We start from the raw sequence: 18,639 nt of genomic DNA, 5'->3' as shown, positions 1-18,639 counted from the left end.
ACCATGATCGTGGAACCAGTGGTCTTGGTTCCACAGGAGGCTTGGCACTGCTAACCATGCCTATGAACCAACGGCCACTCGCCCACATTATTCTTGTACATGGAACTGACAAAAGACGTATGACTGCACTTTTGGACACTGGTGCGGATATTACCATCGTCGCACGTGCTCAGTGGCCTTCTTGCTGGCCATTGCAACATGTTCCTGGAGGAGTTGAAGGAGTAGGAGGGATGGCTCCTGTCCAATGCAGTCAGCAAAGAATACAAGTCATCTTAGACGGGAAAACAGCGCTTCTGCATGTCACCGTCATGCCTTTACCAAATGGAGTAAACGCCCTCATCGGAAGAGATGTATTGAATCAAATGGGAGTAATCCTTACTACAAGTTCGCCTTTTTAGGAACGGTCACTGTCAATTGGACTTTCCCGATTCCTTTACAATGGCTAACAGAAGAGCCTGTTTGGATCGGACAGTGGCCGTTGAAAAAGGAAAGTCTGCGACAGGCACATTTACTAGTTCAAGATCAATTAACACAAGGTCATCTTAAGCCGTCGACCAGTCCTTGGAATACGCCTATATTTGTCATTCAGAAAAAATCAGGAAAATATCGACTTTTACATGACTTAAGAGCAGTGAATCGACAGATGCAAGCGATGGGAGCCTTACAACCAGGCCTTCCCAATCCTGCCATGTTGCCCACCGAATGGCATTTGTTAATAATCGACCTGAAAGACTGCTTTTTTACAATTCATTTACATCCCAATGACACTCACCGATTTGCATTTACACTACCATCAGTGAACAGAGAAGGTCCTGACCAGCGATTTGAATGGACTGTGTTACCACAAGGCATGAAAAATAGCCCTAACTTGTGTCAGTTATTTGTTGATGCCGCTCTCCAACCTATTCGAAAAGCATGGCCCCATGTTATTATTTACCATTATATGGATGATATTTTATTTGCGCAAGAACAGCCCTTTACTGCGCAACAGGAACTCTTTTTACGACAACAGTTAGAACAACAGAAGTTAGTCATAGCAGCTGAGAAAGTTCAACGTTCACCCACATGGAAATATCTTGGCTGGAATATTACTCATTCACAAGTAAGTCCACAGAAGTTAACTATTCGTCAAAATTTACATACTCTCAATGATGCTCAGAAGTTATTAGGTGATCTCCAATGGTTACGTCCTGTAGCAGGCATCACCAATGACGAATTAGATGTGTTACGCCCATTGTTAAGGGGTACAGACCCATCTCGCCCTATTAATGTTTCTGAAGAGCAACACGTTATGATCCAACAGCTCAGTAACCGGATTGTAGAACGAGCAGTAGATCGCATTGACCCTACGTTTCCTGTAGACCTCACTGTCTTAAATGGTCCCTCACATTTTATCGGTGCACTTACACAGTGCAAAAAGGAAAAGGGGGAGACTGTAAGAGTGTTAGAATGGATATTTACCAAAATGCAACCAAAAACTACCATCCAAGAAAAAACACAAAATCTGGCGGAAATCATTCAAAAGGGAAGAATGCGAATTTTACAAATCACCGGAATGGAGCCAAATGCTGTGTATCTACCAATACGCAGAGAAGACTTAGAGTGGTGGTTGCAGAATTCATCGGTTTTACAGTTAAGCTTATTAAGTGAAGCTCTAGAGATTAAAGTCGAGCCTTTGAAAACACCAATATTAAAATGGATTAGTAATTATGATTGGTTAAAGTGTCCAAAACGGAGTGAGAAACCTTTAACAGATGCTATTACAGTTTATACAGATGCAGGAAAACGCTCAAGAAAAGCGGCAGCAACATGGTACGAAAACAATCAATGGCACCATCAAATTCTCCCCGCAAAAACAGGAGATTCGTTACAAACCTTAGAGCTAGCTGCTGTTGTATGGGTCTGTACCCAATGGATGCATACAAGATTAAACATTGTAACGGACTCAATGTACGTTGCTGGAATTGTAAGCCGAATTGAAGATGCTCGTCTTAAAGAACTACAAAATCAACGACTGTTTGAGCTTCTTAGGCAGCTGTTGTCAGCAATACAACAGCGCACGCAACCCTACTGCATTATACACATTAGAAGTCACAAATGGTCTGAAGGTTTGGGGGAAGGGAATGCGCGCGCTGACCAGCTCGTGTCTGTAGCGGCTCCTGTAAATGAGTTTGTTAAGGCACGAGAATCACACAACACATTTCACCAGAACGCGCGGGGTCTGCACCGACAGTTTAACATTACAATGGAGGAAGCTAGGGGAATTGTACGAGCTTGTCCTACGTGCAGTCACCATGGACCGGGTTTAGGTATCGGTGTGGACCCCAGAGGACTTAAAGCCAGAGAGTTGTGGCAAATGGATGTCACTCATGTTCCCGAATTTGGTAGATTAAAATATGTTCACGTTACTGTTGATACATATAGTAAGTTTGTATGGGCCACAGCACAAACAGGAGAATGTGCACTTCATGTAACTCGGCATTTAACAAGTTGTTTTGCTGTTATGGGGGTGCCTCAATCAATAAAAACTGATAATGGCTCTGCTTATGTCAGTGAAAAAATGAGACGTTTTTGTCAAGCGTGGGGAGTGCGACATAGTACAGGTATTCCTCACTCTCCCACAGGGCAAGCAATCATTGAAAGAACGCATCAGACATTAAAACAATATTTACAAAAGTTTGAAAAAATTACAGATGTACAAGAAAGACTTGCTAAAGTTCTTTTTGTGTTAAATCATCTATGTATCTTTACAGATCAACAGGAACCGCCTGCATGGTTACATGGGTATTCTAAGCTATGTAAAGATGATGTTCCAATGTTTGTTATGTATAGGGATCCTTCAACTGGGTTGTGGAAAGGACCAGCAGAAGTGAAATATGCTGGAAGAGGTTATATGTGTGTACTTACTTCCACAGGACCACAATGGATCCCAGCAAAGTGGACCAAAGCAGCGGTGACCAATGTTCCAACAACCAGTGACAGTTGTGGTTAATCTTTTAGTGTAAATTTATCTATATTCTAATCATGATGTTAACAGCTGTTGTGTTAATTAATCTTATTGTTATAGGTGTAGCTTTTGTATCTAAATCACTGTTTGATGTGCGGGAAAATGTATGGGTAACCTTAAGCAGAGCTGTCAACACAACCACATTTTGTGCAAGCGTGTCAACTCCCAGTGTACCCTTTTTAACTTGTTTAGTAGGTGTGCCATTAAATGACTCAGATTGGATCACCCTTAACCAGTCTCTTAGCCAGACAAAGATTACCCAATTAGCTCGAGGTTCAAATATGAGTGAGTTTTTTGATAAATTTGATAATTGGGATGACAAACTTTCTATTGGTCCTAATCCTCAAGAAATTGAACTAGTTGACTCATTGAATGCCTCTTATTGTGTATATCTAAATTCTTCTAAGTATCCTTGTGCTGGTGAAAGTTCTGCCACACCTTGTAATGCAACTGTTAGCACTCGTGTATACCCAATTGGAAATCAGTCTGTTTGGAGTGGTTGGTGTAACCATACCAGTCGAAACCTGTCAAATCCTGCCCCTGGAGTATTATATCCTAGAAAGTTACCCCCTGGTCTATTTTTTATTTGTGGTAATAGAGCATGGAATGGAATACCCTCAATGCCTGTAGGGGGTCCATGTACCATTGGTCGCTTAAGTTTAGCTTTACCACATCATCATCCTAACAAATCAAATCCAACAAGATGGAAAAGAGATGTTATACAAACTCTTCAAAACACCTGTGACGATAGTGTACAACTTTGGAATAAATGGGAAGTATTTTTTACTTCGTTTTTTATCCCAGGTGCTGCTGCTGCTCGAGCCCATAAAAACTTAGAAACACTGTCTTGTTGGATAGTTAAACAAGCCAACCTCACCAGCCGGGTACTATCAGACCTAGCTGATAGCCTAACCACTGTTCAACATGCTGTTTTACAAAATCGCATGGCCATTGACTTTCTATTATTAGCACATGGACATGGCTGTGAAGATTTTGAAGGCATGTGTTGTATGGACCTTGAAGACAATTCCAGCTCCATACACAAAGAAATTAAACAGTTGATGGAACATTCTCAAAAGATTCAACAAGATGTTGGATTCTTTGGCCTAGAAAGTTTAGCAAATTGGTTTGGAATAGGAGGCTGGTTAAAGGGACTTTTACAAAGTGTATTACTTATAGTGATAATTGTTGTCATCGGATTTATATGTTTAAGTTGTGCTCTCTCCTGTATTCGAAAATTGTTTGAACGTGTAACTGGACCAGTTTTCCTTGTCCAAAAAGAAAAAGGGGGAATTGTTGCAGAATGGATGAAAGAGAATGGCCACGGTACTATGGAAGGACTGTGTGATACGACTTTTTGACATAAGTCTGGCTCAGGTCTGAGTGAACCAAACTAGGCCGCAGAGAGAAAAAAAAACACTAAGAAGCTCAGCTGCAGTGGAAAGTTACCAGGATTGCGAAAGAGAGAAGAGAGATAAGATTGTGCTGACCTTGTACAAAAACAGAAAAACAACTTTAAGGGAGTAAGCATGAAGAACAAGGTGTAACCCGAACCCGCTGTAGCTATCCGCTGTAACCGCAAATAGGAGGACGTATAAAAATGTAATCCTTTAGAGCTTAGCCAATTAGCAGATGATTTGTAGGCATAAAATTAACTGGAACTGTATATAAGACATAATCGCGCCGTAATAAATTGAAGCTTGCTTTATCACTCACACTGAGTCGGCCGCTTGCTTCCCCTCGCTCGTCGCATCAGGGATATCTGTATCCTTCTCGTCTTCATCTTCTTTGATCAACAAACATATCTGTGCTCTCCATGCATTTTCTGGAGGAATGTGTAACTGAATAAAATTTTCAGAGGTTACTTGTGCATTTAATTTACAAAGCAAGTCTCGTCCTAGTAGTAGCAGTGGACACTCTGGCATATAAACTCATGAATTACCCTTGTGTTTCCAATAGTACATTCCATTGGTTGTAAGAATGGCTGCGAAGTCTTTCCCAGTGGTACCCACAACATTAACCTTTTATTCAATGGTCCCCTACACTGTTATTACTGAACAAGTTGCTCCACTATCTATTAAAAAATCTATTCTCTTGTTCCCCAGCTTTATTGGAACCAGAGGATCAGCTGGGGAAACTTTAATAAATTCCGCCAGTCTCCTTCAATCTAATCCTGTCTCTGTCAGCACTCCAGCATCCTCTTCTACGCTTCTCCTACTGCTCACAAGGCATGGGCATACATTTTTCCAATGGCACTTGTTTACAATATGCACACTGATTTGCTCCTAAAGGTGTCTCACATCGATCCTTGTCCCTGACATTTCTTCTGCCTCTTCCCCTACCTTTTAAGCTTCCTCATAAATTTCCTCTTCCTCTGCCTCTTCTTTGGCATTCTGATAGGGCTGCTAACAGAGAAGCTTGCAGCTTCATTCAGCCTTGTTTCTCCTTCCTCTATACTTGATCTTAGTTATTACATACTTTATATGCAATTTCTATCAATTATGAAATAGACATCCCGCCAGCACCATCTACTCATTATAGGTTTTTTTCAAATGTCAGCCACCGATTGTCCAATAAACAGCATATTGAACATCTTTTGATTACTGTCTTCCTCAGGAAGACAAATCTGTCCACTTCTTTGCTACCTTGCATAGCCTTTCATAGAAAGTCAATGGGCTCTCATTAGGTTCTTGCCTAACTTCATATAACTTAGGTAAACTTTTTGGGTTTTGCATTCTGTATTGTATTTCATACAAAATCAGCTGTTTTTATTCTCATGGTCTTTCTAGCCCTGCAGAGATATTAAGGTCCCAACTTGGCTCCTCCCTAGGTAGATATCGAGTAAGTTCACCTGCCCCATGTCACTGATTACATTCCTCCCTAGCCTTCTCCAATATCATACTTCTCTCTTCAGTAGTAAATAAATATTCTAATAGAGCTTGGATGTCTCCCCAAATAGGATTATGGGTCAACATTACAGTTTTAACAATTCCATACATTCCCTCCAGATTGCTCTGGTAAGGCCCAACTGAATGTTTCCAGTTTAACAAATCAGAAGTACTAAATGTGACATGTACAAACACCAGTGCCCCTTTGTGTCCTACTGCTTGTCTAAGGGGAGCTTGGATCACAGGGTGTTGTCCTCTAGTTCTACCTACCACAAGGCTAACAACACCATCATCTTCCTCACTTGAGGAGTAGGGGTCTTGAGGCTTTGGGGGGCTACCAACAACTGGGTATCTTCCTCAATCCTGAAAACCTTTCCAAGAATTACAACTGCTACAACAAGGGCTCTTTATCCTTTTTTCATTCAATGAATATATCCCATTCTGATATTTTGATCCAACCAAACCACATTTTCTCCTAGTATCCCAGTCATTTCTCAAAGTACTAAACGAATCTACATAAGGTACTTCATCCCATTTTCCTAGCTGTCAGCAAAACAACATCAATTGCAATACAATATTATACTTCAAAGATCCATTTCCAGGCCATTTTTCCCCATTGTCCAATTTATAATTTGGCCACCATTGATTACAATATTGTTTCAGTTTTTCTTTGGTTATGGGGTCCCCTCCAAACTTTTTCCAATTCTTTAGAATTCATCCCAAAGAAGAGCAGGGAGGTACTTCCGGTGAAGCAGCTGAACCCATTTCAGTACTGAAAAAGAATTTCCTAATCCAACGTTTCATACACTCAGCTCTGATTTCCTATTGGCAAAGACAAAGGATTCTTCCCTTTGTCATGCGTCTGCATGTAGAAACAAAGATATGCTGCTGTGCATCTTCTTGATGTGTCTTATGCAGAGCACAAAAAAAAAAAGTCAGAACAAAATGCCAACTGCTTTTGCATGAGCTCTTCCCTTCCTCTCCCCCTTTTACCCTTGACAAATACCTCTTTAGATGCGTTGCACTGTTGTGTCGCTCACTGCCTGACAGTCAGAGAACAACTGGTGGAGCCCCCAATCAACAGGTCGATGTGCACTGGAATCCCTCTTAGTCTGTATCCCCTTCCGTCAGGAACAGCAAGACGATCCAGGCAAGGCCATTAAGGCAGTCCCATCTGGGTCACCAGAAACTGTTGTCCCAAAAGTGGGATTGTTACCCAGCGTGCATTAGCCAAATCACACACAGAGTCGAGGTATTTGTTTATTTTACAAATCTTTGCAGAGAAGTGTGCTAGGTGATAATTTGCAAAGCTAGTGCACCAATCCTTACAATGTTCTTATATTTATACATTTAGATTTCTAGAGATACTCCCATTACACCCACTACCCTTAAATATTGGTTACAACTTTCCTCGCTTTAGTTTAAAGTTATAGTCAATGAATTTTTACTATGAATGTTCTCTGGGTGGTGGTCTTCTTCTGGAGGTGGGTAGCTTTCAATGAGGAAGTGTGTTTTTCTATTAAAATTAGTGTATAATGAGGATGGTTCACTTAAAGTTCAAAGCGTTTCAACAATTCTTGCCAAATGTCATGGTTTGCTAACCAGGTTCATCAATCTCAGGCCCTATCTCCAGGCCTATTCAAGTTCCTCTTCATAGGTAACTAATTCCTATTTTGTTTTGACAGACATCTTTCTTATGGTTTTCTTGACCTTATCCTTTGATTCATGCAATGTTCCATCTTACATCATTTACCCATGCAATGTTTCATCTTACAGTTGCAAGGGTCAGCAACTTGTCAAGGATTCTATGTCAGGTAGTATTTTTCTTTTCTTAGTCAGTGGTTGAACTTGCTGGAAGGAACTCAGCAGGAGCCAGGAACTGCTGTTTCCCAAGGGCAATATCCCATCACCATATAGTCAATAGTTCATCTGTATGTGAAATACTAGTTTCTGGCCACCACCAAGTCCTAAGTCAGGCAGTGAGGGCAGTAGCTTGTTAATCACATTTTCCTTTTCTTCCCTGTCCATATCTGCTCCTAGTACTTCTGTCTGTGGTGATGGTTCCAAAGATCACAGTCTGTGATACCAGCCCACTGTATCAAATTTGCCTCCTGACACTGAGACATGCCCTGGAGGACACCAAATAAAGCCAGATGCAAAAGTCAGGGGAAGGAAATGTAGTGGAGCAAGAAAAGCTATAAAGGAAGACGAGAGCCTGACACCTAAAACACTGCAGGAGAGCAGAGTGACAGCAACTATCAGGTCATCCCTGAGAACATGGAAGGTTCTAAGAAACCTTGAGCTACAAATAAACTGCAAAGCAACTTTAGACTATAACTTACACAACATTTGAGGAGTTTTCCTGGGGGTGGAAGTGGTGCACAAAGGCACTATAGGTCAGCTTTTTTCAAAATGAGATATGGAATACATATTTACACTAAACATAGGTACTTATTGTGAATGTACTGCTGTATTTCCAGGTATTAATGGTCTCTATAAAATATGCATATTCTTATTGATGCACAATTAAACTTGTAATGTTATATATAAATGTAACATAAAAAAACCATCATGGATCTAAAAAGATATGATTAATATATTCCAGTAACCCTATAAATAGTATGCATTGGACAGTACATGGACTAATAGCTCAATCTTTAGTGATAAACTAATGAGTACCATAGAACTCTAAAATAATTTAGTAAATAATTTAGAAAGAAATCTCTGAAGGCACTGTGGTCCAATCCTCTTCTCAAAGCTCAAATTATCCACCATCAGCTCATGAGAGAACAGTGCACTCAACACATCCAAAGATAAGATTACCCAACTGCATGCTAATGCTTTTCAAACATTTAATTTAAAAGAACCAGCATATACTATTGCTGTTACATGTTGACATGCATGTAATATACAGCATGAAGCTGCCAACAGGGACCTACCAGGAGAATGTGAACATAACCTGAGAAATTTTCATCAAATCAAATGTATTTAAAGTAATTTGTTAATGGCTCCTTTTGATTCAAGCTTATCAGGCAATTAATGAGCGACATAAGAATTTATAAGCATTTCTGAAATACATTTATTCACATTGCTAAGGATTGCATATAAAATATCAGGATTGTGAAAATATTAATGCTTCTTGTTCAATAAACTATCATCAGTGAATGAATTGGGGTTTTAGTTCATTCTGATTATCACAAACAGACATATAATAAAATTCAAGTAATATGTTATGAACTAAAACTTTGGAGCAAATACTAGCAAGCAGTTTCATACAGGATCTATTCAGAAAAGGCACTAAAGTATGAACAGGAGCAGCCTATGTGTTTCAGGACATATTGATATTAACATGACTTGAACCTGATCTTGAATACATACATATCTCCAAGAAGATTCTCCCACACCTTAATTAAATATAGACACAATATATTTAAATCAGCATTTACAGGCTGAATAACAAGTGGCCCAAATTACAGAAGAAAGGAAGGGCAAAAGAAAAGGGACAGAAAAGTGACAAAGAAAGGAGTAGACGATGATATTGTAAAGAATGAGGGAGTGTTAGTCTATGATTACAGTAATGATTTGGTTTGTATGTTATATCATGTACCACTAACATTTGTCTGCCTTTTTCTTTAATCTTTTAGGACCTCTGATTCTGAGACAAGGTCTGCATCTTTCCACATGTTTATACACCAGCAAGACAATGAGCTCCTAGTCCAGACTGGGATATTTGAGTGCTGCAACAAAAACAAAAAGAAATCACAAAAAATACAAAATTATGTTCTTGGAAGTTAAAGCTTGATTATAAATATTCATGCCAGAATTTCAAGTAACAATGGCAATTTCTAAATTGCAGCCTTGGCTCTAGAAGCGATGCTTCACAACCCAGTGTAGGAGATGCTTTTAGGCTATGATTTATCTCTCTCTGGCTTATCTCTTAAGGCAAGTTTTTTCCTGCTGTTGGCACTACAGAGGACTTTCAGCACTGCATCAGTCAATGTAACTATAAGGCAGCAGTGAATGAGGGATTCTCTAAAACAGAACTTGGCTTCAGTTTTATTGATGAGAATGTATTTCTTCATGAGTCCCACAGCCTTTCCTTGTAGCAACAGGCTCCAGCCCTTTGTGTTTTGTAACAGCTCAAGCAGAAAATTTCAAGCACAGGGCTGTCAAGATCCCATATTCTAAATATGTTTCACTTTAAGGCAATTAACTATATAGCATTCCTGATAGCTCTCTTCCTGGAAATCAAGTGGTATCTCACTGTATTGATTTCTGTCTAACAGGTATATCATGGAAAAATATAAGAAAGATTTGTCAGTAGTTTGCCTGTAGCAGATTTCCCCTCTGTAAGCTCCATATACACAGTTTTTTCAAGAAGTCTCCACTATCCTGCTCATTTCAGGGGTGTTGGACTAGATAACCTTTAAAGGTCCCTTCCAACCCAAACTATTCTATAATTCTATGATCCTATACTGAGAAGTCACAAGCTGTAGTATCAGAAAGCCAATGTTTCCAACCATAAGAACAGCTTAATATATATGCAGCATGCTAGAACAGAATAGCTCTTCAGAAGCTGGGTGTCACCCCATGTGTGAATTCATGGGAAGCAAATTTATGGTTGTTAAAGAAAGTCGAGCTGAACATACCACAATCACCCTGTTCAGTACTTTCCAGTATTAGACAGCAGGACTAGCAGTTATGAAACAGAGCAACTTAAAGCATAAAGTTGTCATTTGTTATTACATCTTTGTGCACAGGAACGTGTTAACTGGTACTTCACTCTGCTTCAGTTGTGGCAATTTTTTTAATGTTGTGTTGCTCTATGATCTTGCTTTCCCTATAGAAATTAAGAAGTATGCCTTGAATTTAGAAGGATGAAGAGGTCAGTGATAGATCTTCCTAAGACCAGCCCTCACACAAACAAGTTATAGCCTTAGTATGGAGAGCTCCACTGTGCAATGGAGCAACCACACTCTGAAGCCTAGTCAGGCACCCCCTGTGCTGTTCCTGCCATTCTCTGCAGTTGAGAACCAAGAATATGAGATCCATTTGAAATTCTGTGCCTTGTAAGCCAATTATCATACAACATGAAGAAGCATGTCATGTGATTTTTTTCTACACTAACTGGAAATTTGTTACAGCCTGTCCAAAACACAAGGTGTGAATAACCACGGCCAGTCATAATTTGTCTGACTAGGACTATTCCCTTGCTCACTGGGAATGATAGAAAGTGTCGCTTACATGTGTTTTTTAAGAGTTCAACATCAGAAAGGAATCCAAAATTACATCTATGTAATACAAACTGACTGTGAATATACATCCTGTAACAAAGGAGACTGAACCATGGCCTTGAGTTTCCAGAATGCCTTTTTCTATTGCTAGTATCACTTCTTTGAGCCCATATTCAGGCTCAGTTCAGCTATTCTTCACACATGACCTTATTTTGTCCAAATACTAGATTACCTTGGCAATGAAGGACTGACTGACATTTTCTGGAATACTTGTCGCTGGCCATACTTGTGGCAATGCATTTGGAAGAAAAGGGACATCTGGCCTATCAAAAGTTGCTCTTCCTCTTGCAGCTTGATATGATTAAAAGCTTTATCTGCTCAGCAAGGCTGCAAGGTTGTGTGAGAAAGACACCTGGAACAAAGAAAACAGGATCTTTTGCAGTTAATCGGGCAGAAAAACAGGAGCTGAGCTGGGAACTGATGACCACAAGAATGTCAACAATTTTAATGATGGAACTAACCGATTGTATGCTTTTAACCAATTAGTATCTGTATAGCAGCATTTGAACAGTGTATGTAACCAATAGAATTAAGGTGTGACGTGTACGAATATTAACATTGTATATAAGCTTGCAGAAACTTAAGTAAAGTGGCTTCAACTAGGATCATATTGATATGTCGTTGAGTCCATGATTTTGCTCCTGCAATTGGCTCCCGATTGTGGCTTTACATTTTCACATCGAAAATGAGTTTGCATTGAAAGCAAGGACACAGGAGGACCTGACCAGAGGACAGACCAGCTGGACTGGTATGGGAGAGTCAGAGGATGGCTCGGAGAAAGTTGCTGCAGTGAATCACCCAGCGAGGTGAGCGGTCGGGGGGGGAGGAGAAAAGAGAAATGGGAAATAATTTGACTAAAGAAGAAGAACCAGCAGTTGTGAAACTCCTCCATATCCTCTCTAAGAGAGCAATTAAATATGATGAATCTTGCTTAAAGCGACTACTTGAATGGAGTAAAGAAAGAAATTTATTAACTGGAGTAGGAACGGCTTTTGAACTATGTACTTAGGAAGCACTTGGAGCTGCTCTGTGGGATGAGATCAGTGACGGGTCTAAAGAGGTGAAAGGGTTAGCTAACCTCTGGAAGCTAATTAAATTGACCTTGCAAGAAATGAAGGCAGAAAGAACAGCTGCCTCATTGGCCTTTGTTGCCTTGTCTCCAAATACTGGAGCTCATCCAAAAACTGCAAGTGGAGGAATTAGTATTTTTGGTGCTGTAGATTCGCCTTCACTGGCATCAGCAGTTGCTCTACAAGGATTGGAACAATTCTTGCCTGGTACTGCACACAGACTGAAAGAGCAGCAACCCTCCACATTTGACCCTAAGGCTGATGTTGGAAGAAGGGTTCGCCGGAGTCAAGAAGTTGCTCAATATGAGTTATGCATCTTGCTCCACTTTATTAGTTTCTAACACTACTTATATAGACTCGATACACATGCATATTCGTAAAGCAAAAATATAATTGGTTATTAGTCTCTAAGCGCGCGCGGTTCTCACACCCCTAATTATGACTAAAATAAGCATTCTATCCATGTAGCTAATTGTGTTGCTATGCTTCAGCCTTGTAGTTTGTTACTCCCTATATTCCTATACCGCTCCCTATCTTTCTTGGCCCTGCACCTGCTTTCCCAGCAGCTGTAGCTTGTTACAGCCACTGCCTGTTGGCACAACATAATTACTTGGTCTCAGGATTCAAGAATAGCTCAAGGCTACCTTTCTTGTTAACTTCAGCACAGCAACTTCAGTACAATTCTGATTACAGGCCTATTCTAATATCAGGCCTGGATTGTGCAGATCTTCAGAGATTCTAAGGCCACGCTTCTGCAGCCATTCTTCTACAGTTCCCCCTTTTTTATTTTGCACAAGCCAGGCCTCATTGGTTATGTTAAAAACTACTCTCTTTAAACAAGAAAAAGCACAGCTAAGAACTAAAAGCATTACAATAATGATTATAACAAAGCGTATTCCTTCCATCAATAACCTCTTTAACCAACCTGTTATCCCCAATCCTCTCAACCATTCATCGAAGGGATTATCATCAGCAAGAATATGCTTCATGTTTCCCTGCAATTGTGACAACTTCTTGTGCATAGATATGGAATAATCGGAAAGGTTCACACAACACATCCCTTCAAAATCCTCACAACCGTGTCCATGTGCTAATAACAAAAAATCTATTGCAGCTCTATTTTGTAATGTAGCATGCCTAACACTATCTACGTCAAGCGATAACGAACTTAAAATCTGTGATGTAAGATTAAATTGTTTCTCTCCCCAGCACGCTAACCTTTGTATATTCTTAGCATTTAATGCAGTCATTGCTCCTGGCATAAATATGGAGGCTAAGACATTTGCTGTTACAGACTGCAGATAGACTTGGTCATTACATGTTTCATCAAAGGTACGCAGTGCCCTCCGTGATCTATGAAATTGTGGAGTCATTTTACTAAGTCTTTCATACGTGGAACAAACAAAGTCAAACACCCTAAATAACATGGTCCACCAACAGGATACAAAGGAATCCCTGGCCATGCTCTATCTCCACATATTAAAAAGACTCCCAGCAGCAACTGTTAGCCCCCTGATACATTTACATGGAAGACTCCAGTTTTCAATTCACCCCAAATAGGTGAACCAGTTAGATTTTGAAACCCGGTATAAAACCCCCGTTCACCTTGACGTGTTAGCCATAACTGCCACGGGTCACCAAACCAAATTACTCCAGTGCCATTCACGGGTTGAAGTGGTGATGACGTGGGTACAGTCTGCCATATCAGTTGCAGTTACATTAACATATTCAACAGGTACAACGCTAGCCAATAGGTCTAACTCCTGCAAAGGTAAATGATGTGGCTGATTTAAATTCTCAATAACCGTCTTCTGCCACGCTGCATTATACACAGAAGGCCAAACGAATTGCCCATTCGGACTCAGGCATGTTCCCTTTTCATTGGAAGTCAGATTCAGAGCTGCAACATTCCAAAAACCATCAAAATCCGTTTCATTTTCCTGCAAGGGAATAAAAATTAAGCAAGTTCTAAAGGGGTTGTCGGCTTGCTGAAAACTTAAACAAAAGTCTGTTACCCCTGTAATATTCGCCCATGTCACCCATATGTTTGTCCTAGGCAAGATGGTAAAAATACCTTGGCCAATGGGTAAAAAATTCACCAAGACCGTAAACCAAGTCCAGCATTTAAACATGTTTAGTCCTACAATTTCCACCTTTTTTTTTTTTTTTTCACATTCCACCCCACAAATCTGTGCTTTCACAGATTCTGATGATGTATACTGTCTCCAATCAGCATGGTATTACACTAGTCATATGTTTTCTCTTGCTTCATGCCCGGTTACTAATCAAACACATACACTCTTTACACCATATACATTTAAGCTTTGGCTTACAGAACCGTTTTACCCCACATAGCATACATTGGCACAATACCCACAGGTTACATCCCCTACAACATAGACAGTTTATTTCATCTGCTCGCTCTGAGTCTTCTCTTCCGTCTTCTGATCCTGACATACAGGTTGCACAAACTTGCTAGGGACCCATATAGGTCCTTTATCCGTGGAGATACAAAAATAACCTCTACCGATAAATAACACCGGATTAGGTCCTTCCAATACACCTGAAGCCGTATTTTTATACAAAACATTCAAACCAGGAACTGTAGTTGTTTGGTTCCCTCGTGCTGTTTGGTGATGTATAACAACAGGTGGTCCCTCTCTATCCTCCGTAAGGGAGAGATAGTTTAAGGTAAACAACACCTTAGCCAACCGTTTAGTTACATCTATGTCCTGCGATACTTTCTGTCTCTGAAGATAATCCTTCAGGGTACAGTTTGCCCATTCAACAACTGCTTTCAGTTCTAAGGTTTGAAGGTTGTCCCGTGGTTCACCGGTGATCACGTGTTTCTGCCACTGATTATCGGATTGCCAAACACACGCAGCCTTCTTCATCTTTCGTCCTGCATCTGTAAAAACCGTTGGCCCGTCAACTGGTCTTTTTGAGCATAACGGTCTTGCAATCCACTGGTAATGTTCTAACATCTTCCAGAGAGGTCCTTTTGGCCGGTTGTTGTGTACAACACCTGTATACTCCATAAAGGCTTCCTGTATGGCTGTTGAATGTCTCAGGAACCACTCATAATCCTCACCATGGACTGGAATACTGATATCTGCCGGTTCAGTCCCATCATTTTCAACAAACCTGTCTCTTCCTTTTCTCACCAAGGCCGCTACTGCTTCAGGGCGACTTAAAATATGATGTCTGGGTTGAAATGGCAAAAACAACCACTCTAAAATGATCGCTGTATTTTCCCCCTTTTTCTTTTGCCATTGCAAAATAAGGGCAAAAGGTGAAGTGGCAACATTACAAAACGGATCACGGATGATTCGCCATTCAGCAACCACACCAGCCAGTCTGAATCTTGCGGGACACAACTTCTAGGGCAGCTCGCTGTTCTGGTGAACAAGTTTGAGGACTGTTGGCTTCAGTGCCATGCAACCAGGATCGGAACAGTTGCAAATCATCCTTAGTGAGTCTCTTTGTGTGTCATCAGGGTGTAAGGGAGTCGTGAAAAAAAAAACAGTCTTTCAAGTCTATCACAACAATTTCCCAAATCTGAGGTATCATCATAAAAGGTGGAAGAGCAGGTTGCAACACTCCCATTGCTAAAATCTGATCATTAACTGTCCATAAATCATGTCCCAATTATGTGCATCAAGATTATTAATCAGTATTGGACAAGCTAACGAGCTAGTCACCTGCTAATCACCCTCCAAAATAGCATCATGTACAACACCAGACCAACGCTGTAGAATTGGATCTTTTCTCGAGTTCAGCATCGGTGGGGTAGTTGGGCTAACTGGAGGAATTACAGGTATTGAAGTAGTAGGCAGGTTCATTTTAACTCGCTTTACCCGGTTTCTTAATTTATCTATTATCTCCTGTAAGGATTTCTCTGTATTGTTATCACAAAGCTTTTCCCCGCCTTCCTCCTCAAATTCGTCCGATGATGTTTCAGGACGAGGAGGATACGACGTTGCACGGCGCTTCTGCCCGCCCTGACGTGATTAGTGCAGCAGGACTCGCTGCCCCACCCTCCTGGGGAGGCTCGGCAGCCTCTTCCGGGTTCGGCTCAGTTACCGCAGGCTCTCGAGGAGTAACTTTCGGTTTGTCCGCTGTCTTATCTAAAAGCTCCGGCACTGTTGAACACGGAGGGGCGGACATACCCTTCATAGGACCAGTATGCCCAACTCCGAAAAGTGTAGCCAAGAGAGAAGGCTTAGGTGAATCACCCTTCTGCTCCACCGGCTTTTCTACACATCTCTCCCCAACGCTTCTATGGCTGCCGCCGCTTTTTGTTTGTTTTGGTTTTTTTTTGCCTTCATAGTTTCCAGAGTGTTAACTATCTACCACTACGTAGCTCCTAACGCTTTAGCTTCCTTTCTTTCTTTGCCTCCCTCGATCCCAGAGGCAATTTCCCACTTCTCTCCATTCCGCAATACTAAACACTAACGAGGGCTCGGGGATCTTATTCTTTTTTTCGTGCCCAGTGACGTAAAGGTCTCCACTTCCGTCTCTTTAACGCCCTCCCCTCTCCTAAGGAGGATGCCAGTTAACAGTTCAATTGCTGCATCTAATTCCATTGCGGTCTTCTCAGAGCTCCCCCCTTTCACAGAAAGGATATCAGCGCGGAGCCCTGCCGCACTCGTTGTGGTCTTCTGCAGTGCCCCCCCCTCTCACAGAGAGGCAATCAGCGGGGAGCCCCACCGCAATTTACTCTACGCGGTCTTACCACTGGCGGGGGAGCGATCTGCAGCCCTACACCGAAATCTGGACTCCCACTTTCGCCAGCAGCTGGGGGGATCCGTGGCGGTGGGTGGTCGGGCAAGCACGGGGAGCTGCGGGGCACGGCACGGCACACTGGCGGGGCGCGGGGAACTGTGCTGGTGTAAGAAGCAATCTGGCTAGCGAAGTACAGTCACTGGGTGTCATGATTTCAGAGTCAAACAAATAATTCAGCAGGTGCTTGACTGGTTCTGATTGCAAATCATATTGTGTAACAGTTTGTCGTAGCTGCTGCATAAACTTCCAATCAAAAGGTTTCCACACAGCGGCTGCTGAACCATCTGGTAAAGTGGTGGTCAGCACCGGACATGCAACAGCAGAAGCAGCCTGCCACTCTCCCTCCAATATAGCGTCTTGTATAACCCCAGACCAACGACTTTGGGGAGCGGCAGGGTGGAGGATAACGCCTTCCTGGGTCAGGACCCAAAGATCATGACCAGCAGTAGGCAGATGACATTCGTTCAATTGCTGCTGCAAGCGGTTTAGAGTCCGGTCGGAGGGTTTTGTTCGGGGACGGGGCATCGGGGCAGGTGCAGCTGGGGTGGGCTCATTTTCTTTATCGGACTCTGCGCTCTCATTCAGAGGCGCGCTCGGACCCGCTCTAGTACCCTCGTCCTCATCTAGCAGGGGGGGCGGCTGTCGGTATGGAGCACCCGTTGCAGCGGCACCCTCCGGAGGCAGTGTCGGGTGTAATAGCTCTGTTGCATATTTTTAATAGACACAAATATGCCTTTTGCAGACAGAGCGCCTTGACCAAATAATTGGGTAGACTCCGACTCGATTTCCCGACCGAGGAGGTCTGAGGCAGCCATAGCCATTTTTTTCTCCGCAACCATTGATCATAAATGGTTCATGACCTCCCGCTAGGTAGTCCCCAAGTCCTTGGCCGACTTGCTGCTGCTAAGGATCTCATCGCAAAGGGAATCCCTGATCTCTCGCCACTCAGTCACACTAAACATCAATTGCGGGTCTTTTAAGTGTCCTTTTTCATTCGCCCACATACAGAGCTCATGGAGCTTCTTTGTGCTCACACTAGCCTCTCGCTTAGCAAGAATTTCAGATAATAGTGTGAATGCTGCCTCCCTTTCCATCATTGAGGGAAAAACGGTCTTACCGGTGCATGTCTGCGCACTACGTCAATGCCGGATTCAGACGTCTTTACTCCTTACGGATGCCTTCCTGCTCGAACTCCTCTCAGCGACGCTCAATTCTCAAAGCCCCCAGTCGCAATGCAAAGGCAGAGTTTTTCCAGCTTTCCCGTGGTTTGGGCGCCAATTGTTGGGAGAAGGGTTCGCCGGAGTCAAGAAGTTGCTCAATATGAGTTATGCATCTTGCTCCACTTTATTAGTTTCTAACACTACTTATATAGACTCGATACACATGCATATTCGTAAAGCAAAAATATAATTGGTTATTAGTCTCTAAGCGCACGCGGTTCTCACACCCCTAATTATGACTAAAATAAGCATTCTATCCATGTAGCTAATTGTGTTGCTATGCTTCAGCCTTGTAGTTTGTTACTCCCTATATTCCTATACCGCTCCCTATCTTTCTTGGCCCTGCACCTGCTTTCCCAGCAGCTGTAGCTTGTT

General features: G+C 41.9%; 1 protein-coding gene across 1 annotated transcript; it reads left to right on the top strand.

The window, feature by feature from the left end:
* The first annotated feature begins 2,972 nt into the window (after positions 1-2,972).
* On the top strand, positions 2,973-4,701 carry LOC121080681. Its single transcript, XM_040578825.1, has 2 exons — positions 2,973-3,280; positions 3,830-4,701. The coding sequence occupies exons 1-2, from the start codon at positions 3,025-3,027 to the stop codon at positions 4,366-4,368; spliced, it is 795 nt and encodes a 264-aa protein (XP_040434759.1). The 5' UTR covers positions 2,973-3,024; the 3' UTR covers positions 4,369-4,701.
* The last annotated feature ends 13,938 nt before the right edge of the window (positions 4,702-18,639 follow it).

Source organism: Falco naumanni, chromosome W, assembly GCF_017639655.2.
Source record: "Falco naumanni isolate bFalNau1 chromosome W, bFalNau1.pat, whole genome shotgun sequence".
In the NCBI taxonomy this organism is placed as follows: Eukaryota; Metazoa; Chordata; class Aves; order Falconiformes; family Falconidae; genus Falco; species Falco naumanni.
Note: the sequence above shows the minus strand (reverse complement) of the source record. Positions and strands in the feature narration are given on the sequence as shown.